This window comes from Phascolarctos cinereus, unplaced genomic scaffold (genome assembly GCF_003287225.1).
Source record: "Phascolarctos cinereus isolate Bilbo 61053 unplaced genomic scaffold, phaCin_HiC Scaffold_4;HRSCAF=312, whole genome shotgun sequence".
In the NCBI taxonomy this organism is placed as follows: domain Eukaryota; kingdom Metazoa; phylum Chordata; class Mammalia; order Diprotodontia; family Phascolarctidae; genus Phascolarctos; species Phascolarctos cinereus.
In genome coordinates, this window is record NW_027555847.1 from 161,887,556 (window position 1) to 161,909,533 (window position 21,978).

At 40.3% G+C, this 21,978-nt stretch overlaps 2 protein-coding genes and 1 pseudogene across 2 annotated transcripts; 2 read left to right on the forward strand and 1 right to left on the reverse strand.

Moving 5' to 3' along the window:
* Positions 1-4,467: 4,467 nt before the first annotated feature.
* LOC144456513 (chitobiosyldiphosphodolichol beta-mannosyltransferase-like) lies at positions 4,468-6,153 on the forward strand (annotated as a pseudogene).
* A 969-nt stretch (positions 6,154-7,122) lies between these two features.
* ALG1L1 (ALG1 chitobiosyldiphosphodolichol beta-mannosyltransferase like) lies at positions 7,123-8,966 on the forward strand (the record flags this gene model as incomplete). The annotated part of the gene is made up of 4 exons (XM_078151723.1): positions 7,123-7,162; positions 8,071-8,185; positions 8,538-8,610; positions 8,814-8,966. Coding segments are annotated over 4 exons (381 nt in total), but the record flags the coding sequence as incomplete, so codon positions are not given.
* Positions 8,793-21,968, reverse strand: EEF2KMT (eukaryotic elongation factor 2 lysine methyltransferase). The gene is made up of 8 exons (XM_020979687.2): positions 21,828-21,968; positions 19,800-19,862; positions 17,299-17,379; positions 16,801-16,902; positions 15,599-15,732; positions 15,209-15,501; positions 13,328-13,477; positions 8,793-12,126 (listed from the first exon to the last, which is right to left on the reverse strand). Exons 1-8 carry the CDS (start codon positions 21,903-21,905, stop codon positions 12,026-12,028), a joined length of 1,002 nt encoding a protein of 333 aa, XP_020835346.1. The 5' UTR covers positions 21,906-21,968; the 3' UTR covers positions 8,793-12,025.
* Positions 21,969-21,978: the final 10 nt, after the last annotated feature.

Sequence of the window (21,978 nt, forward strand, 5' to 3'; positions counted from 1 at the left end):
TTATGGTTTTTAATCCATTCTGCAATCCCTCATTTTATGGGAGAGTTCATCCCATTCACATTCACAGTTATGATTACTATCTGTGTCTTTTTCTCCATCCTTTCCCCCATTTTTGCTTTTCTTTCTCCTTTTCCTTTCCCCCTTCACTGTTTTGCTTTTGACCACCACCTCCTTCAGTCCCTCCTCCCTTTATTATCCCTTTCCCTTTTCTTCCCTTTACCTTACTGCTTCTTCCCTCCCTTCTTCCCCTCCCTTTTCTTTCCCCTTTTCCCTCCTACTGCCTATAGGGCAAGTTAGATTTCTATACCTAACTGATTATTTATGCCCTTCTTGAGCCAAATCTGATGAGAGTAAGGTTCAAACAATGCTCACCCCCTCCCTTCTTTCCCTCTGCTGTAATAGGATTTTGTGTCTTTTCCTGTAATGTAATTTACCCTTGTCTGCCTCCTCCTTTCTCAGTACATTTTCTAAGATCAGATTGATCCACTTATTTGGATCCATTTAACCCACTTGATTAGATTTTTTTTTATCATTACATCAAAGTCAACTAATATCCACCCCTTTATGTATACTCCTTTAACAGGTGTAATAACAATACAGTTCTCAAGGTTGCAAGTGTCATATTCCCTTGTAGGGTTTAAACAGCCCTTATTAACAACATATTGTATCTTTCTGTCCCATTTACCTTTTTATGTCCTTCTTGAGTCTGTACTTGAAGATCAAATTTTTTGTTGAGCTCTGGTCTTTTTATCAGGAAGTTTTGGAAGTCCCCTATTTCATTGAATATCCATCTCCTCCCCTGAAAGATCATGCTCATTTTTGCCTTATGGAATATCATGTTCCATGCCCTGCGGTCTTTTAATGTAGAAGCTGCAAGGTCCTGTGTAATCCTGTCTGTGGTTCCATGATATTTAAATTGTTTCTTTCTGGCTGCTTGCAGTATTTTCTCTTTCATCTGGTAATTTTGGAATTTTGCTATTATATTCCTTGGCGTTTGTCAATTTGGGATCTCTTTCAGGTGGTGATCAGTGGATTCTTTCTATGGTTATTTTCCCTTCTGGTTCTAGGACTTCAGGGCAGTTTTCCTTTATGATTTCCTGAAAGATACTGTCCAGGCTCTTTTTTTCATCATGATTTTCAGGTAGTCCAATAATTTTCAAATTGTCTCTCTTAGATTATTTTCCAGGTCAGTTGTTTTACCCGTGAGGTATTTCATCTATTTTTTCATTTTTTGTTTCTGTTTGACTGATTCTTGCTCTCTCATAGAGTCATTAGTTTCCATTTGTCCAATTCTAGTTTTTAACAGATTGTTTTCTTCTGTTAGTTTTTGTACTTCCTTCTTCAACTGGCCAATTGTTTTTTAGGGACTTGTTTTCTTCAGTGTACTTTTTTTCCATTGGCCAATTGTGTTTTTAGGGACTTGTTTTCTTCAGTGTATTTTTTTCCAATTGGCCAATTGTATTTTTGAAGGACTCTTCTACCTCTCTCATTTGACTTTAAAATCCTTCTTGAGCTCTTCTAAGAAGGCTTTTTGGGCTTCAGACCAGTTCATATTCCCTTTTGATGTCGCAGATGTGGGTTTGTTAACAACATTGTCCTCTTCAGAATTTCTGTCTTGATCTTCACTCTTCTCATATGAATCTAAGGTATCCTTCTTTTTACTCATGGTGTTCTTTTATTCCCTGGCCTTTACAGAGATTAAGCTCTCCTGCTGAGGAGCAGAGAGCACTCACCCAAGCTTCTTGTGTTGGGAGCCTAGGTCTTGGTCACTGGCTTTGTGTGCTGGGGCCTCTTATGTTGGCAATTGGAGGCTGGAGGGTTCTGGCAGCTTACCTGGTGTTGGGCTGGAATCAGCAAGGCTGGAACTTTTAGGCAATTCTAGGTTGTCTATTTTTCCTTTCCTTTAGTTTTCTTCAGCTCCTTTTATTTGGGTGCTGCAGGGTGTTTATCTTCCTGGGGCCCTTTGTAGTGCTGATTCCCTTATTTTTGCCGAATCACTGGGAGACCCCTTTGCTGTAGAATGTTGAAGCACCAGGATCTTCTCTTGGTGTGCTAAAGTGTGGTTTTCTGCTAGCTCACTGGGATGCCTCCCATTCTGTACTGCTTCCCTTTCCCCAGGGTAAGAGGGGCCTTTCCTGTTAATCCCTCAAGCTACCTGGGCTACTGCACTGCTGCTCCCCATCTTTCTTCTGGTTCAGTTGTTCCAGGTTTTTTTCTGGGGTCATATTTTCTGGATTTTCAGAGGTTGATAGGGGAGGGTGAGAGAGACTACTTTTTTACTCTGCCATTTTGGCTCCTGGAAGTGGAAGTCCTTTACCTCTTTTCATGTGAAATAATTTACCACATTCCACCTCTCTCTTCCTTCTGTACCCAGTGTACTCCTCTTTCTCATCCCTTAATTATTTTTTATGTCATTCTCTCTGATTCACTTTATACCTGTACTCTCTGTCCACGTATATTCCTTCTAGCTGTACTATTAGTGATACAATTTTTAAGAATTACAAGTATCATCTTCCCATGTATGGATGTAAATAGTTTAGCTCTATTGAATTCCTTCTATATTCTTTTCTATTTTTCCCTTTTTAGGCCTCTCTTAGGTCTTGATACTGGAAATCAAATTTTTTGTTAGTTCTGGTCTTCTTATGAAAGCTTGAAATCCTTCTACTTCACTGAATGACCATTTTTTTTCTTTTGTAGTATTATGCTTAATTTCACTGGGTAGGTGATTCTTGGTTGTTGTCTAGCTCCTCTGCATTCCAGATTAGCATGTTCCATGACCTCTGATCTTTTAATGTTGCAGCTGCTGAGTCCTGTGTAATCGTAATTTTGGTTCCTCGATATTTGAATTGTTTCTTTCTGGCCACTTGCAGTATTTTTTCCTTGATCTAATAGTTCTGTAATTTGGCTATACTGTTCCTTGGAGTTCTTATTTTGATATCTCTTTCCTGAGATGATTGGTGGATTCTTTCAATGCCTCTTTCGCCTTCTGGTTCCAGGATATTAGGGTAGTTTGCTTAGATAATTTCTAGAAAGATGCTATCCAGGACTGACTTTTGATTATGGCTTTCAGGTAGTATGATTCTGACCTTATCTCTCCTGGATTCCAGGTAAGTTGTTTTTTTCCAATGAGGAATTTTACATTTTCTTCTATTTTTTCATCCTTTTAAATTTCTTTGATTGATTCTTGATGTCTCATAGAGTCATCAGCTTCTACTTGCCCAATTTAACTTTTAAGTAGTTCTCTTCCTCAATTAGCTTTTGTTTCCATTTGGCCAATTGTACTTTTTAAGGTGTTGTTTTCTGCAGTGGATTTTTGTATCTCCTTTTCCCTTTGGCCCACTCTACTTTTTAAGCAGTGTTTTTCTTTTTTCGAGCTATTGACTCTTTTTTTCATAATTCTCTTGCATCACTCTCATTTCTTTTCCCAATTTTCCTCCTACTTCTCTCATATGATTTTAAAGCTTCTTTGTGAGTTCTTCCATGAGTTCTTTGTGGGCTCAAGACCACTTCCCATTTTCCTCTGCAGCTTTGCCTATAGGTGTTTTGACATTGTTGTCCTCTTCCGAGTTTGTGTCTTGATCTTCCCTGTCACCATGATAACTTTCTATGGTCAGATTCTTTTTTTGTTGTTTTTTGCTCATCTTTTTTGGCCTTTTCCCTTTCTTTTAATTTGAGTTATACTCTTGGGATGGAAGGGACACTGTCTGAGGCTTCTTGTGCCAAGGACCACCGGCCCTGACGGTTTACCTGGTGCTGCACTGGTGTTGCCCTGAGGCCTATGGGTGAAGCCATGGTGCTGAGCTGAGGGGGTGGGGTGGGTGGGGACTGATGCTCCTGGAGTCAATAGGGGTCTGGCAGCTTACCTGGTGCTGAGCCGAGGTCCTAGTGCTGGTGTCTAGTGGCTGAGGCCATTAGGGTGTTTCTGTATTTCCCCAGGGCTACACTGGAAGACATGGATGTCTTGCTGCTGGCTGCTGCCTGTTTGCTTAGGCACCTGTAGGGTTGGCTCTACCTGTTTACCCAGGACTATCCTGAGCATGTAGAAGTCTGGCTACAGGAGGCTGCCTGTTTGGCTAGGGCTATGCTGAAACTTGTGGAGGTCTGGTCCCTGAAGGTTGCCTGTTTGCCAGGGGCTAAGCTGAAGCACATGATGGTTCTCATAGCTGGAGTCTGCTTGGTCCCCTGGATATGCTGAGGCAAGTGTAGGGGGCCCTGGTGTTGTGTTTGCCTGCTCCACTGCACTGGGGCTTAGAATCTCTTGCTGGTTTGTTGAGGTGGGGCTTGCTGTGGGCTTTCTGGGATGCGTCCTGTCCTGGAATATGCTCCTCTTTTACCCGACACAGACCTTTCTTGCTGATCTTCCAAGTTTCTTGGACTCAAAGATGGTTTCACCCCATTTTTTTTTGCTGGTTCTGCTGTTCCAGGTTTTGTTCTGGGGTGCTATTTTATGGTTGTTGAGAGGTGAATATGGGTTATGGTGATTTACTGCTTCCTCTGCCATCTTGGTTCCTGGAAGTAGATTTATGTGATCATTTTAAATTGAGTTTGGGTTATGTGCCTATGATTTCCTGGTCCAGAGTTTCAAAGTTTCTTGCTTTTGATTTGACTTTGTCTCTTTCACACAATCCACCTGGCCTGCCCAGCATTGCTTTGTGCTGGGTTGTGTGTTGTCTACATTGCAGCAAGCTGGTCATTGACTGACACAACTATGGATATACCATTTTAGGTCTGACACATGGATTTGGCCACCCTCTTGTATAGCTGGCTAAGTGGTGGTGGGGGGCAGAAGGGTCTTGAGACTGAGTGACAAACTGGGCATTCTGGACACAGCTGGAAGATGACTAGGGAAGGAGCAATAGTGCAGAGAGGCATGACAAAGTCAGCTTGTTGTGTTGTTCTGGGGCAGTAAGAGGTTAGACGAGGAACTGAAAAATCCATTGTAGTAGAACAGTACCCGCACAGGCCTGGACTACTTCCCACAAGTGATCTGGATAAGGCTACTCTTGGCATTCAATACTCAGTAAATACTCAGTCACTGACTGACCATAAGTAGTCATGGCAGTGATGCATTGGGCCCTAGCATAGAAGTTTGACAATGTAACCTTCCCAAGTATGAAAAGCTCTGTGGCTGCTTGTCAGATCTGAAATTGTGTGTGAACAATGTAATGAGAGAAGATTTGGCAAAGAACTGGAATACAAGGTATGCAAGGCACCTGGACAGACAATTAGGATTGGAAGAAGGAGGAAAGGTTCATTGTATGGGGAACTATATGCTCAGGAATGTTTGTAAAGGACTTTGAAAACACCAGGCACAAAGGTATGTTTACTAATTATATTAGTATACAGAAGGAGCAGGGTAAGTAAAACCTTTCCTCATCCATACAGATGGTTCAATTTATCTTGAAACATCTCTGGAGGTTTCTCTGAAAAATTCTGAGTTCTGACTGTTCCTGAGTGAGAAGGAAAAAGGGAATGTAATTTTCTTGGGCCCTGAGCCTGTCCACTTGGTATCTACACTTCTCTGGTCCTTCCCAGCCTTCTACTTCCTGGTCTTTTCTCTAGAGCTTTTCAATGATCTAGCTGCAAAGCTGTGACCATCTATGACAAGCCAGCAAGTCTCTCCCCTAGAGACACAACATCAGCTGTTCATGAAATTGGGCCACACCTACTCCCCATTCAGAGCAAGGTATGTCTCCTATACCCCAAGTAGTTGGTTTGTCCTCTCACTTGAGCCTGTAATCTCTGCCACAGTTTAAGAGAATTCAGATAGGGTAAGAATAATGTTGACATTTCTCCCCCCTTATCTTTGGGGCTTCTGATGACAAGAAAGTCTGTTGGTGTATGTCACCTGGGAGATCTCATAAAGATAAATAAGACTCTCATTGGCTTGGGAGCTTGGCCCAGGACCTCTGTCCATACCATGGTATAGGGAGGTGAACCACATCATCTAGTGTCTCAGGGCCTCCATCCACATCAAGGAGATGCTGGTCTGGTCTCTACCATTTGATAATGTCCTCATCTCTTTTTCTGTTTAGCACAGAACCCTGGGACCCAGGCTTTGAGAGATCTGTACTCACTGAACTCAATCCTAGGAACAGGAAAGTAATATAATTTGATTGATGGCCAGCTTTGCCGGTCAGCAGCACGAGCTGAACAGGTCTTGAGGTCTTTCTGAATTGGACACTTTAGGCATTACAGTATTGTCTCTAAGGTCATATTGTACTGAGGGCTTTTTTTTTTTTTGCTACTTCCTATTTTACTATTTTGTGCTTGAACAGAAGTAATACTTAAAAATTTTCAATTTAATAGTATTTTATTTTTTCCAATTATATGTAAAGATAGTTTTAAACATTAATTTCTATGAGATTTTGAGTTCTAAATTTTTCTCCCTCCCTTCCCTCTACCCCCAAGACAGTAAGCAATCTGATATAGGTTCTACATGCAAAATCATGTTAAATATATTTTCACATTAGTCATATTGTGAAAGAAGAAGCAGAACAAAAGGGAAAAACCACAAGAAAACAAACAAAAAAACAAAAAAAGTGAAAATAGTATGCTTTGATCTGTATTCAGAGTCCATAGCTCTTTCTTTTGATATGGATAGCATTTTCCATCATGAGTCTTTTGGAATTGTCTTGGATCAGTGTATTGCTGAGAAGAGCTAAGTCTATTATAGTTGATCATCTCACAATGTTTCTGTTACTGTGTACAATGTTCTCTTGGTTCTGCTCATTTCACTCAGCATCAGTTCATCTAAGTCTTTCTGGGTTTTTCTGAAATCTACCTGCTCATCATTTCTTATAGTACAATAGTATTCCATTACATTCCTATCTTGTTCAGCCATTCCTCAAATGATGGGCATCCCCTCAATTTCCAATTCTTTGCTACCACAAAAAGAGCTGCTATAAATATTTTTGTATATGTGGGTCCTTTTCCCTTTTTTATGATCTCTTTGGGATATAGACCTAGCAGTGGTATTGCTGGACCAAAGGGTATGTACAGTTTATTTGAACTTTGGGCATAGTTCCAATTTCCTCTCCAGAATGGTTGGATCAGTTCTCATAACTCCACCAACAATGCATTAGTGTTCAAATTTTTCCCCATCTTCTCCAACATTTCTGCACACCATGGTTGGAAGCTGGTGATTACTCTTTGCTTCTGGGTAAGAGCAGCCTATGGAGAATAGGCTTATCCTGAAAATGGAGTAACACTTAGACATTATCTAGCTGCCCTGAGGTTTTTCTAAAAGATTTTGAACTTTGCTCCTGAGTAGGAAGGAAAAAGGGAATGTAATTTTCTTGGGCCCTGAGCCTGTCCTCTTGGTATCTATACTTCCCTGATCCTTTCCAGCTTCCTACTTCCTGGTCTTCTCTCTAGAGCTTCTCAATGATCTTGTTTCAGAGCTGTGACCGTCTATGACAAGCCAGCCTTGTTTTTTAAAAATACTCCCCTAGAGACACAACATCAGCTATTCATGAAACTGGGCCACACCTACTCCCCATTCAGAGCAAGGTATGTCTCCCATACCCCAAGTAGTTAGTTTGTCCTCTCACTTGAGCCTGTAATCTTTGCCACAGTTTAAGAGAATTCACATAGGGTAAGAATAGTGTTGACATTTCTCCTGCTTTTTAAGCCCCGGATTCTCTATCATCTAACTTGGAAGAAAATTTAAGTTCTCTGTTTTGGCTATAAATCTGTCAGGGACAGATTTATTAATTAAATAATGCTTAGCATCATTTCTTAGAGAAATGCAAATAGACAGAAATTTATCCTGCCTTTGAAAAAAATCTTTCTCTTTAGCAGAGATCCTTAGAATTATTTTACCCCTTTGTAAATTTCAGCTTCCTCTAGGCTGTATGTACCAGCATATTGTTCTAGTGGTTTATGCCAATTGTGAACACTCCCTTTGGGGATACTTTTAAGCAAGATGATTAGAAATTTTGCTACTTTAACCCACATCCCAGCTGTTACCTGTAGAACCAGTAGTTCAAGTCTGCAGAGCTCCTTTAGGACTGTTTTATAGATTGGTTTATTTTTCTTAAAATGTTTCCTTTCTCCCTACTTTGGCAGGATCAGCAGATCTTGGTGTCTGCCTCCACAAATCCTCCAGTGGCTTGGATCTTCCCATGAAGGTGGTGGATATGTTTGGATGCTGCTTACCAGTTTGTGCAATACATTTCCAGTGGTAGGGATTTTAAATTTATGTTGTAAAGCAAGGGGGAAGGGTTTGTGAAAGTTACTTAGTGCTGTACCTGAATCATTTCCATGGACTTAGAACTTCTGTAGATAAATTGAAGTCTAGATGCAGTCTCAGCCTGTCAGTGTTTTACAGTCAGTATGCTTTGTCACCAATGTGTCTGAGCCTATCTTTGAGGGTTGACTTTTACCTCTATTTATCAGATTCATAATATAATGAGCAAATAAAAACCAGATTTTTCTCATTCCATTTGCCCTTAGAAGTAGATCATTACAGGGTGGTGCAATGATCCTTTGTTTCTTCTTCCAAGTTTCAATTCTTTTGTGATTCTTTTTTGCAGTTTACATGAACTTGTGAAACATGAAGTAAACGGCATGGTGTTTATGGACTCTGAGCTTGCAGATCAGCTGAAGGTAGAGATGTTGGGCTTGGACTCTTCAACACCATTGCATTCTACCCTCATCTTTGTCTTTCCAGTCTCATTTGCTAATGGTATCCTTGGTGGGAATGGTAAAAGAAAACTAGGTTTCTGGGGTCTCACTGCCTGATGAAGGGAGGGAGAAGAAGCTAATAAGCACAACAGGTGGGGCCTTCATCTTTTGTTTCTCTTTTATAGATGCTTTTCTCAGAATTTTCCAGTCCTGATAACAGACTGAAGCAGTTCAGAAAAAACCTTACAGAATCAAAGCAGCTTTGCTGGGATGAGAGTTGGGAGCAGACACTGTTCCCATTGTTTACTCACACTTGTGGGGTTTGGTCAAAGACTTGAATTCAATAAACATCTTTTTTTTTAGTTTTGTTTTTAGGCAATTGGGGTTAAGTGACTTGCCCAGGGTCACACAGCTAGTAAGTGTCAAGTGTTTGGTCTGAGGCCAGATTTGAACTCAGGTACTCCTCACTTCAGGACCAGTGGTCTATCCACTGTGTCACCTAGCTGCCCCTAACAAACATCTTTTAAATAAGAACTTACTGTGTGCAAGACATTACGCTAAGGTGGTATAGATACAAAGTTGAAAAAATTGTATTCTTGCCCTTAAGTGATACAGTTTCATAAAGGGCTTAAGAAACATGCCCATGAACTATAATACATTAGAAAATGATTAAATAAATAGGAGAGGTAAAAGAATGTCTTGAGACACAGAGAGGGACTAATTCTTGTGGAGGGGATTATGAAAAGCTTCATGGAAGAAATATTATCTGAACTAGACTATGAAAGATAACAGTACCTTACATTCACATAACACTTGAAGTTTTCCAAAGGCAAAGCAGCAATCAGTAGGATAAGAGGGAGTCAGGGCCTAAACCAGAGTAGTAGGAATGGAAAAGAGGTTGATATTTCAGAAAGTAAAAGGATTATTTCAGAGGTGACTGATGTTTTAAGCTAGAGAAAAGACAGTAAAACTGTTCATATACAGAGAAAAAACAGGAGGAGGAATAGGTTTTTGGGGCAACTCAATTTTAGTTGCATTCATTAAAATTTTTTTAACAAGCATTTAGTTTCTTTTCCTCTCATCCTTTTACCCCCAAATAAACAAAAACAATTTAAAAAACCCTCATAACAAATATACATAGCTAACTAAATCAAATTCCTTTTTTTTTTTTTTGGCTAGGCAATGAGGTTAAGTGATTTGCCCAGGGTCATACAGCTAGTAAGTGTCTGAGGCCACATTTGAACTCAGGTCCTCCTGACTCCAGGACCAGTGCTTTATCCTCTGTGCCACCTAGACGCCCCAGTAAATCAAATTCTTGCATTGGCCACGTCCAAGAAAATTTTGCCTTCTTCTGCATCTTCAGTATATCACCTTGTTGTTAGAGGTGGGTAGCATACTTCATCACAGGTAGACCCTCTGGAATTGTAGCTTGTCACTGCATTGATAGGAGTTCTCAAGTCTTTCAAGGTTGCTTTTATAATGCTACTATGTAATTTTTTCCCCTAGTTCTATCCATTTCACTCTGTATCAATTGTTTCAGGTCTTCCCAGTTTTCTCTGAAATGTCCATTTTATTACTTTTTGCCATTCACATGCCACAATTTGTTAAGCTGTTCCCTACGCTTTTTTCTTAATATAAAAAGTTACTATATTTTTGTAGATAGAGCAATAGACCTGGAGTCAGGAAGACCTGAGTTCAAATCAAACACTAACTAGCTATGTCACCCTGAGCAAGTCACTTAATCACTATCACAATTTCCTTATCTGTGAAATAGGGAATAATAACAGCACCTACCTCCCAGGGTTATTATGAGGCTTACATGAGATAATAATTATAAAGTGCTTTGCAAATTTAAAGAGATATATAAACTAGCTAAATATGGGCATTACAGTAGATGGAACACTGGACTTAGAGAGAGGAAGCCTGTGTTCAAATTCCGCCTCAGACATTCCTTAGCTAGGTGACCCTTGGTGGGTCACTGTATCTCTCTGTGCCTCAGTTTCCTCATCTATAAAACTAATATCACCTACCTTATAGCTGTTATGAAGTTCAAAGAATTTAACATGTGAAAGACTTTGCAAACTTTAAAGCACTACAGAAATGCTAGCTGTTATTTTTAGCTATTATTTCTTTTATGTCTTTGGGTATAATAAGTTTAATTTTAGATTTGTTGACTTTGAAGTGCTTTCCAGGAGGCAGTTGGAAATTTGGTTCTAGAAAGCTTGAGGTCATGGAGATTTGGGAATCTTCTTTGTAGAGGTGATAGCTGAAGTTGTGAGTGTGTGATACTGGTGCAAGCATAGAAGGAAAAGGCTGAGGAGAGAACCTGAAGGGAATATTCATATTTGGGAGGGAAACTTCTAAAAAATGAGGAGGTTAGGCTTTAAAGGTCCCTTCCAACTCTAAAATCCTATAATTCTTCCTTTGAGAAGTCAGAGAAGAAATGATGGAAAGAAAGAAATTCTGCCACATGGAAAAGAAGGACGTTGAGGTAGCTCACATCAGATGACCTTGACTATCTCAGGAAAGTAGGAAGGTCCATGAGAAAGCAGAGTTAAGGGATGAGATTAGGTGCATGGGGACATTAGAAAAGTCTGAAATGCCCAGAATGGAGAATGTGATGGAGTATCAACTAATGAACACTGGAATCACCAAGGGCCCAGCTGAGGCCAGACAGTATAAATGCAACATGTTAGTACAGTTATGACTGTCCCTTGTAACACTTAACAGCCTAGAAGCTGAAATAATATATGGGCACTTCCCTAGGCTAGAGAGTGGCAATGGAGGAGAGTGAAAGGCCAAAAGGTGCCAGGATGCTAGTGAGAGCATGTTTTAAATGGCTGAGAAAAGGCTGGGGAGGGTGGCAAAGACAGCCAAGGAGGGACCCAGGAGTTAAGTTCAATCTGAATGAGGGTGGGAGGCTATAGTAGAGAGGGGATGTTCAGAGGTCAAAATCTTGCAGGTTGTGGGGCAGCTAGGTGGCCCAGTGGATAGAGCACTGGGCCTGAAGTCAGGAGTACCTGAGTTCAAATCTGGCCTCAGACCAAACATTCAACACTTACAACTGTGTGACCCTGGGCAAGTCACTTAACCCCAAGTACCTAAAAATAAAAAAAAAATCTTGGAAGTTGAAATGAAACATGTACTAATGTTAAAATGGGAGGAAAAAAGCACTCTGTTTTATCTTTACAGGTAAAATAACTGTATTTTCACTCAATTTTAGTTTATGGATTTACAGGGAGTTGCTCACAGAGCAACAACTACATGTCCCATTTCCTTTTTCCTTATAAGGAAATAATTGGTCCAATGATTGAAGTTTTATTCAGAAGCTCCAAAACAGAACTTTTCTGTAAAAATAGTCCAAATCTTTACTGTAGCCTTGAAATATTTACACAATCTACACCAATAATCTTAGAATTACCATCTCTGAATGCTTTTCATATGGAAACAATTTCTGGTTGTGACTAGGAAGTTTTTGCCATCCAATCCCAACTCTACCTAGAAAGAAATAGAAAATGTGTTAATACAGTGGTGCTTTAGGGGTATGGGTTTAGAGGGAAGCATTAGTGAATGGCTGTCAGTACAGAGCTGTGTGCATTGTACTTGTCATCCATATTATGTATTAACACTTTGTTCAAAAATTACTGTTTTCCTTAAGCTGTGAGAACATCAGATTCTGACCCTTACAGAGAGATTCTTGATTATTTTTTGTTCCTAATGAACACAATGATATAAAGTTATATGATTTATGTAATACTGAATATCAATACTTTGATGAGAATTTTTCAAAAATTAGATTGAGAGTAGAAATGGCACTTTAGGGATAATCTATTAATTTCCCAATGCTATTTGATTTTAGCTAAAATCCACAGTAGAGAACAACCATTACCAAATTCATTATTTACGTTTATATTGCCAAGGTTCATTATTTCTTTAAAGCTTTCTACCTTATGAAGAGGGTGTTAGCATGCAGAAGTGTTTGTTAAACTTGATTCCAAGTATACTTGTGAAATGCAAACATGTTTTCATTTACTAATGGCTTCGATGATTGTAGAAGCACTTAATTACTTGTCAGATTAGGATTAAAAAAACAACCCATCAAGTGTGCTAATTGCTTCCTGCTGTTAGCTGTGGGATGGAAATTGAAGAATTTATAAAAGATCTGTTCCTTAACAGTAATCTTTTTTTGGCTGTTGTACCATCAGATACACTAGAAGGGTAGAGACAGGTCTGGAGAATATTCTGGTGAATAATAAAATTATATTAAGCTTTAAGACTTAAGGGAGGGAAGAAATTAAGGGAAAGCGTTTAGGGATTTTAAAAAAGTAACATGCTTAACTCAGTGCTGGAGAATAGAAGTCATTTTAGTTAAGCAATAAAAAACTATGACATGGAACTCAAATGTCTGCAAGATTTACCTGTTTCATTCTTGGCAGCAGGCCCTGAATCTTTCCTTGCCTTACCACTAGCTATAGCCAGTGTGAGAATTAATTCTTATTGCCAGAAGCAATTGCCATCCAGAGTAATTTCTATTAGTGGGTCACTGGTACCATACCATCCTTTTCTCTCCACTCTTCTGGCCTCCTTGCTTTACCTTCTCCAGGTCCACTTTGCAAATATTTACTGCAGGCCTAGATCTGTCTCCTTGAGGAAAGCAACTAGACTAAACATATTCTCCCCTCCCTCTCAATGTACTTACTGAGTTCCGTTTTGAACAGCTGGTAAGTGTCTGGGTTCCTTATAGTGAAGGCAATGTACACCTCTGGAGATCCCTGATCTGCCTGGCAAGCAGAGAGCTTTTGCAGCACTCCAATGAGGGAGAGGATGATCTCTGGATCATATAGCACATCTACAATGAAAAATTCAGATCAGTCACTTCCCTTTAAGTTTATTACTTAAAAATATTAAAAATGTTATGTACTTTCTTGACTTATGAAGCAAGGGTAGAGCCTGGAGAATGCAGCAATTATAGTCATTTTATGCATCATAAGGTGAAGGAAAATTACTCAGAATAAAATGAAATAATCTAGGAGAAAAGTTTATGTTCAAGCTGCTAAAAGGTACTACATCAAAAAATAAAAATCAGAGGCAATGATTTGTGCCTATATATATTTTTAGCTTATTGGTCAATATAAAAGATGCTTAGTGAAGCAAAACCTAACCATTTCTGTCTTCTAAGATTGGCATATTAAAAAGACCACTAGGTTTGGAATAGTAGGACCTGACTTCGAATCCCACTCTGCTGCTTACCATCCTATAACTTGGAAACAACTCACTAACCTCTGACTCATATATAAAAATGAATGGGGGTCTGAGGTCCCTTCCAACTTTTATTTGTGATGCTGTGTTCTGATGATTTTTCAGTTCCAGTTTACTGGAATGACTGCAGCCCATGATTGGGAGGAAAGAAGATCTTTTTTTTTTTTTAAAGATTGTTTAAAAAGAATTGGATCAAATTCTTATTTCTTTGGTAGACTGCCCCTCTAACATCTTGGGGTAGCTGAAGCCTCACAATGAAATGGATAATCAACCAGCCTATACAACAGAAATAAATAATCACAGATTTTTAATTAAGAGACTTCAGTCAGAGATGCTAACCAGGTCCTGTGTGAACAAAAGATGAGAATAATAGGACTACTGAGGCTAGCTTATTGTGGTCTCCTAATGTGATCAGTGAAAAACATTGCTGTTCTACATGAGTAGTTCTTAAAATGGTGCTTGTCTCTGAAGCTATCTTCACCTCTTGTTATCCAAGTAGGGATGTCTGTAAAGTGTTTCAGAAATAGAAGATGCAATAGGAATATGAGTTCTTTAAAAAGCAGGGTGTTAAAAAAGAGCACTGGGCTGGGAGTTAGAATCACTAGCTATATGACCATGAGCAAGTCAGACCCTCATTTGACCAATGAGTAAACTATGACTCACAGCTTAATACATGCACTATTTACCCCAATAGGATTGTTGTGAGGAAGGGACTTTCTAAATGGGAGTTATTGCTCCTCTTTAGCCATGACAAGAAACCTAACAAGGGAAGAGAATATGTTTCTCACATTTTTGGCTGTGAAGGCATGGTAGCCAAAAATGTCCAAAAATTTAAGCAGAGATTTTTTCAGTGGGGCTTTCTAAGAGTACTAAGTAGTGAACTGGTAGTACTCTCAAAGTAAGATGCAGAGCAAGAAACAACCCTGCTGAAACGATGAAATAAAAATCCCTCTAATCGACTGTGACTTGGTTAAAGGGTCAGACTTGCTGCTAGAAGCCCTGGGGAATTTCACCTCAAAACTGATATCTGGAATATAACTGAAGATTCTCTTACTGGGCAAAACCAGAGATCATTCACCTGATACATACATACATGAAATGAATCTGAATAGCTGTAATCTAAAATGAGGATGGTATGCATTTAGTAACTCATAGTTGCCAATGGTAACAGTCTCTTGTATTTACTTTACTCAGGGGAATGAAAAATAATTTCCCAAACATTCCATCAAGTTTTCTTGTGCTTAACATTTTCCACCACTGTACCCCTTCTCTCCATCAACCTGTATTCCTCATCTCTAACATGATCTGTCTTGGTCAATACCTGCTGCAATGATGACATCTGGTTGGAAGACAGAGAGTTGTTTGGTAGTAACTAGATCCCAGTCCAACTGAACAGCCATCACAGTGGGTTTGGGTGAGACCAATGTCCTGACTGAAGGTTGCAGGGGTGCTGTGGAATCTGGCTCTAGCAAGAAGCCATTTAGGAGGATATTTCCTTTGAGCTGATGAAGAACCTGATTGTGACAGTCACTGAAGATATATGCTTTGGGAGAGCACATCTTGCAAATAGCCAGGCCTGTAAAACCAACTCCACTTCCAAGTTCCAAGACTGTTCTGGGTGTGAGAAGTAAAAAAAAGGCAGCAAATTACTATTTCTGCAAGTATCAACCCACTTTCTCCTGTTTGCTTCAGCTCCTGTCCCATCTGTTACCTGTTAGTGAAGACTGCTGGGTTTTCTATGGCCCATTCTGCAAGGTAGAGAGCAGCATCCCACGTGACCAGGCCTGTGGTACCCTGAGAAATGATTGCTGTACTTTCAAAGAGGGAGACTGAATTTCCAGAGGGCTGGTACAGAGAGAGAGAGAGAGAGAGAGAGAGAGAGAGAGAGAGAGAGAGAGAGAGAGAGAGAGAGAGAGAGAGAGAGAGAGAGAGAGAGAGAGAGAGAGAGAGAGAGAGAGAGAGAGAGAGAGAGAGAGAGAAGTTCTTTAACAAAGTAAAACCATTTGCTTCTTTAAATATGAAATGAACAGCAAATCATCATAAATCTCAGTTAGAGCCTTCTTTGACTCCCTGAATTACCCATGGCATGTCCCTCTGGCCATTAAGGCTTCTATAAACACAAAAAATTAAAGGTGAACTCTCATATTCTCTTACCTTTGTGGTTCCCTACATATAGCACCAAGAATACTATTTGGACCGTTGGCTAAGACTATGCATGACATTCAGCAGTAGAACCTTTATGTTTCTTCAGGAAAATGAGGTGAATAGCCCGATGACTTGTTTCTGCTTGTTGTTGAAGTGTACGTGTATATCATGTATATCACATGGACCAATGACACCTTCTGCAACTATTGTCCTGTGAGATAACATTTGTGCCACTAGAGACAAGACACTTTTGCCTACCAAGTAAAAAGCATTTCTTCAGTGCCTCCCAACCCTGTGGCAGGAACTATTCTAAATGCTCAGGATATGAAGAAAAAATGAAAAGGTTCCTGCCTTTAAGAATTTACAGTCTAGCCAGAGACAACGTGTGTGTGTGCTGTGTGGGTGGCTACATACGTGTGTATGTGTGTGTGTGCGTGTGTGTATATATGTTACATGTATTTATGTATACAATAACTACAAGGTAATTTGTGGGAGGGAGGAAATGCATTAGCAAGTGGGAGGAGCAGAACTGTTTCATATACTTATACCATTTGAGTTACACCTTGAAGGGAATGAGAAAAGTCTAAGGGACGAGGTGAGGAGGGAATGCATTCCAAATATGGGGGACAATCAATGCAAAGGCATGGCATTTGGACATGGAGTGTCAAATGTGCCTTTGGACACAGTCTACATGAACGGGAATAATGTAGGAAAGGTAGGGCTGCTTCCTGGGTCAAAGTGTGAGGAAAGTCGGTGAAACTGTCCTACCAGCAAATAACTCCGGTGGCCCTGGGTGGATTCCTCAGCAGACAGAATTTCAGCTAATGCTTCATAGAGCTCATCCAAAGGCTCTGTGTGAGCAGCCTCATGCTGTGGACATACAAGAGTGAGCAGGAATTCAAGGATTCAGCTAAGAGGATTAAATGACAATTATTAATCATTTTTGGTTAGGTAGTAAAGAATGGTATCACTGACAAGACTTTCCTATCCATGTGGCTGTGGTGGGTCTATTGTCTCCAGGTCCCCATCCTGGAAGCAGACAGTTGGAAGATAAAGGCATGTTTGTGGGCTTAGATGCTGACATCAGCCAAGACATAACCATCATCTCGAAGCCTATTTGCCAGCAGTGAACAAGGAAGTTTGGCCTCTTCCTACAAATCCAATCCATGTTCAGGGATGATCAGGAAGAGTTCCAGAAACTCTATTCACCTTCAGAGCACACACTGCTCTGGTTCAGTCTGTGAAGCAGAGCTGTCAGTTCTTTACCTTCTTAATTAGCTCAGAGAGGAAACACCGAGTGTATTTCACTGATGGTGGATGTTTCACACACAGTGGATGCAGGACAGTCTGTGACAAAAAACAAACAAGAGGTTGTTAATGGAACTAGTCTTTTAATCTATTTTATTTTTATTATTCCTTAGTTTTTCAAGCTTTAATTTAGAGGCACAGCTCAAAACTAGCTTGATAACCTCAAAGTAAGGAGATTTTGAGGGCAGGGCCTTGTCTTACCTTTGTATTTGTATTTCCAGTGCTTAGCAAAGTACCTGACAACATAGTAGGAGTTTAATACATTCCTGTAGACTGATTATCGATTTGGAGGAGAATATAGGGTGGGCACATATGGTTATAACCATAACCATGCCTGATACACTCAAAAGATTGACTCAAAATTCAAAAGTAATATCCCAAGAAATATCTGTTTCACAGGAGAAAGGAATACTGAGAAAAGTGTTTCTATATCTAGAGAAAGACCCTGACCTCTGGCAGGAGCCAAAAGCTCACTGACTCTGTCCAGATTTCTTTTGGGCTGGCAGTGAGTGAAAAAAAATCACTGGATTACCATGAACGAAAGTTGCAATTTCACAAATCTACAGGTATTTGCAATTAAGAGATTATAGTTCTAACAAACTACCTTATTTGGCAGAGAATGCATTACGATACAGTTGCAGTTAGGATGTATCCTATTTTCTGCCGTTAGACTTTCAGACAGTTACATTTTAAAGCAGCTGTGCTTAAGACATTATTCCCTTTGGAGCCACCATCAGGGAAGCTGTGTCCTTCTTCTTCCTTCCACCTTCTTCCTTGCTTTCTCTTGCCCAGAACCCATCTAAACTGCTTGACTGTTCACCTCACTTGGATGAAATAGGAGTCACCAACTCTATTTCTTCTGGTAAGACAGAAGACCATCAGCCCTTACTATCTGTTCCCTGACTGCATCTGATGCCTCAATGAAAACTAAGAATGCCTGAATCTTGCCACTTGCCCAGTTGGACTTTTCCATCTGCCTTATAGTTGACCTTCCTTTTATATGTTGTCTCTCCCCAATTAGAATGTGGATTCCTTGAGAACAGAGGAGGTTTCAATTTCCCTATTTATATACCCAGTGCTTGGCTGGGTAGAAGCTTTTCTCCATTTTTCATTTATTTTTCTTATACAAATGTCTCTTCTATGAGTGGAGAAATCCAAGTAGAAATCAAAAGTGTAGTCCTGCCCTATTTTTCTTTTTGGGGAAATTGATGAGTCCAATTTCTATTTTTCCCTATTTGTTATTTTTATCTTCTTCTTCTTTTCCTATCCTTTCTAAGTGTTTTCCATAATGTTAATTTCATCTTTGCTCCACATATAAGACAAAGACATATTGCTAAATAAAAAGCAAATTCTGTATAGCATGTGTGATTTATACTTCCACTATACAATCAAGGGTAAGCTGTTAAGTGCAGGTTAAGCAAAGGGGAATGACTGCTTTGTATCTAGCAGCTCATATAACAAACCTAAACTTATATCTTACATCTACAAGGCATAGAGGTAGCATTGCATAGTGGATAGAGAGCAGGCCTCAGAGCCAAAAAGACTTGGGTTCTAGTCCTTCCTCTGACACATACTATGTCTGTGAATGTGGGCAAGTCACAACCTTAGTGATCCGGTCAACTTTTTTGTTTTACAATTAACAAGCTGTTTTCTCCTTCCTCCTTCGTACCCCACCTCTCATCATCTTGGACCGCCCTTCTCCCCTACCCCCTCCAATCCTGGTAACAAATATAGTCAAACAAAACAAATTGCTATATTGGCCATACACAAAAATGTCTTTTTCTGCCAGGAGGTGAACAGCATTCTTCCCTAGTGGATTGATCACTGCACTATGGTTGATCATTTCATTAACCAAAGTTGTCTTTCCAAACTGTTTATTTCTAAAATGTTGTTAGAGTATAAATTGTTCCCTTGCTTTTATTCACTGTACTCTTCCTTAGTGTTCATACAAGTGTTTCCAGTTTTCTCTAAAACGAACCCTTTATTCAACTTTTTGGCTCAGGCAGTTTTCTGAGGTGAAGAGAGTTTCCATGCCTGAGTACCCTACACAAATGCCATCACAGGTCTGGACCAAAATTAGAGTTTACAGGGCCAAGGCATATCTCCTTACATTTGAGTAAAGTGCTGTGCTTTTATACTCATGTGTAATCTGTTTCCTAAGTTTCTAGGTAAATTTAAAAAATCTATTAAGTCAGCTATTAAAAGCTAGAAGAATATATAGCACCTGTCATCTTTGTTTATGTTGCAGATGGTTTTAAAAATGCATTGAATTCCCTCCTCTCCAGTGTATTTTTATATATTCTGATAGCTTCATCCATGGAAACAAAGCATCCCAAATTGTCTATTGTGCTGATACCCCAATCCAGGTGGCAGCACATCCTTGCAGAGACTCAGTTGGCCTGAATGTCTCAAAGTGAGATGGCATTAAAATCTGGTTTGTTTTTTGGTTTGTTTTTTACCTTCTGCAAAATATTCAGCAGCAGCTCAGAATCCAATGAATTCTTTAATTTTTCTTCAAGGCTCTATTCATAGGAGAGTAAAAACACATGAAGAAAAACATCAAGGACATTTTCAGAGGAACATTAAACCTGTAAATGGTACATTTTGCTAAAGAATGTTATGATTCACTAGAGACCCCAGGCCAAGAAGAAGTGGAAGCCATAGTCAGAAAGCATGACCTTGATATGTTAGATGTTATCTACGAAGAAAAGGAGAGGAAACAAAGAAGACAACCCCAAATCATTGGTTTTCATACAGCCCATTCAGAATCAGAATTTTAGAGCCAGAAGAAGAGATATTAGTGGTCATAGAGTTCAATTTCCTTATTTTAAAGGTGAGGAAGACCGGCTCTTCATATCAATTCATATTAATAAAATGTTAGCTTAGGCACAACCAAAGAAAGTTATTTTCAATTGACCTGTTTATGTCCTGGATAAGAAATCTTTATAAACACAAGAACACCAAGTGCTTCTATATTCACCAGATTTCTGACTCCTCTCACAGGTTACTCCAGTATAGAGAGGATGTACCTTGGCAATATCTTACAGCTGGACCAGGGCAATAACAATTTGCATGTTATTTTCTGAATGATTAATGTTCATAATATTGTTTATCATGATACTGAAGTTACTGAAATAACATAAATATCTACACTAGGCAATGAAATACTTCACAAGATATAAACCAACCTGTACTATTCAGAATGTATAGCCACATCAAAGTAATTATAAAACATTTTAAATCATAATTATAATATTGGTGGAATGAAAATTTGCTGCCAGAACAGTATTAAAGGTGCTAAGTTCTTATGTCAGGGTCCTCTATCCTAATTTCCACCACTTTCCATCCTTTGTTTGGGGGGTATCATTTTGCCTTATGTGGGAAGGCTATTTTACGTCTTTCCCACTCCCTGACACATCTCAGTAGTTTTGAAAATCTTAGGATGGGAGAAGTAGTAATATACTTCATTCTCAATGAGGGGTGTAACTGTTCATAAAGTCTTGCTCATGACTTCTGAAAATTAGATTATTATAATAATAGCTAACGTTTTCAGGTTTGTGAAGTGCTTTACACTTGTTATTTTGTCCACAGGACAATGCTAGGAGGTGCTATTAATTATCTCCATTTTAAAGTTGAGGAAACCAAGGCAGACAGAGGTTAAGTGACTTGCCCAATGTAGACAGCTATTATCTAAGAAAGAATTTGAACTTAGGTCTTGTGACTCCAGATCAAGTAGGGGATCCTTGGGAGGGCAAGGTGAATTGTTTATCATTGTATAAGTGTGCTAAACTATTCTTTTCGGCATTCATTCACTCAACAAGGTTTTAATAAGGACCTACTATGTTCCTTCAGAGTCAGGTAGTTCATCTTCACTTACTAGCTGGTGTGACCTTGGGCAAGTCACTTAACCTGTGCTTGTCTTAATCCACTGGAGAAGGAAACTGCAAAGCACTCCAGGATCTCGGCCGAGAAAACCCACGGACAGTACGGTCCACAGGGTCCCAGACACGACTGAATAACAACGTGCCTTCTGAGATTTCCTCTCGTTTACACTGTCTCTACCTGGCAGGCGCACAGCTGTTTGTACGGAATGTGCGCTCCTGGAAGCAGGGAAGTGTTTTCGTCTCTTTTTGTATCGCCAGCACTTGGCCCTGAGCGCCTGGCACGTCGGAAGCGCTACAAAGACTGCTACAAGTGTCAATGGGCAGCACCGGAAAGGGCGCGTGGAGGAGGCCGGCCAAGAGGCCCGGGGGCCCTGGATTGGCTTCCAGCCCTTTCTCCCGTGCCGTGTTGTGCCTGAGCCCGCAGCACCACGACCTTCCCTCCCTGCATACCGCATCGCCGGCCCCAGTCCTATGCCCGGCCCGCGATCCGACACAAGCCGCCCCCAACCCCACGTGGGTCCTTGCCCCCTACTTCTGCCCGACCAGGGGACTGCTGGACGCCCAGGGCCCGCGGGCTTTCCCCCGCCCCCCGCGCTCCCTCACCCGCCAGGGGAAGGATGGCAGAGGCCGAGCCGCCAGGAAGCGGCGCTCGAAACCCTCGATCAAGCCCGCCGAGGCCATGCTCTCTTCCGCCGCCACGGTGCTGGAGGCAGCTGCGCAATGCGGGGCTGCGGAGACCAGGGCGGGGTTAGGG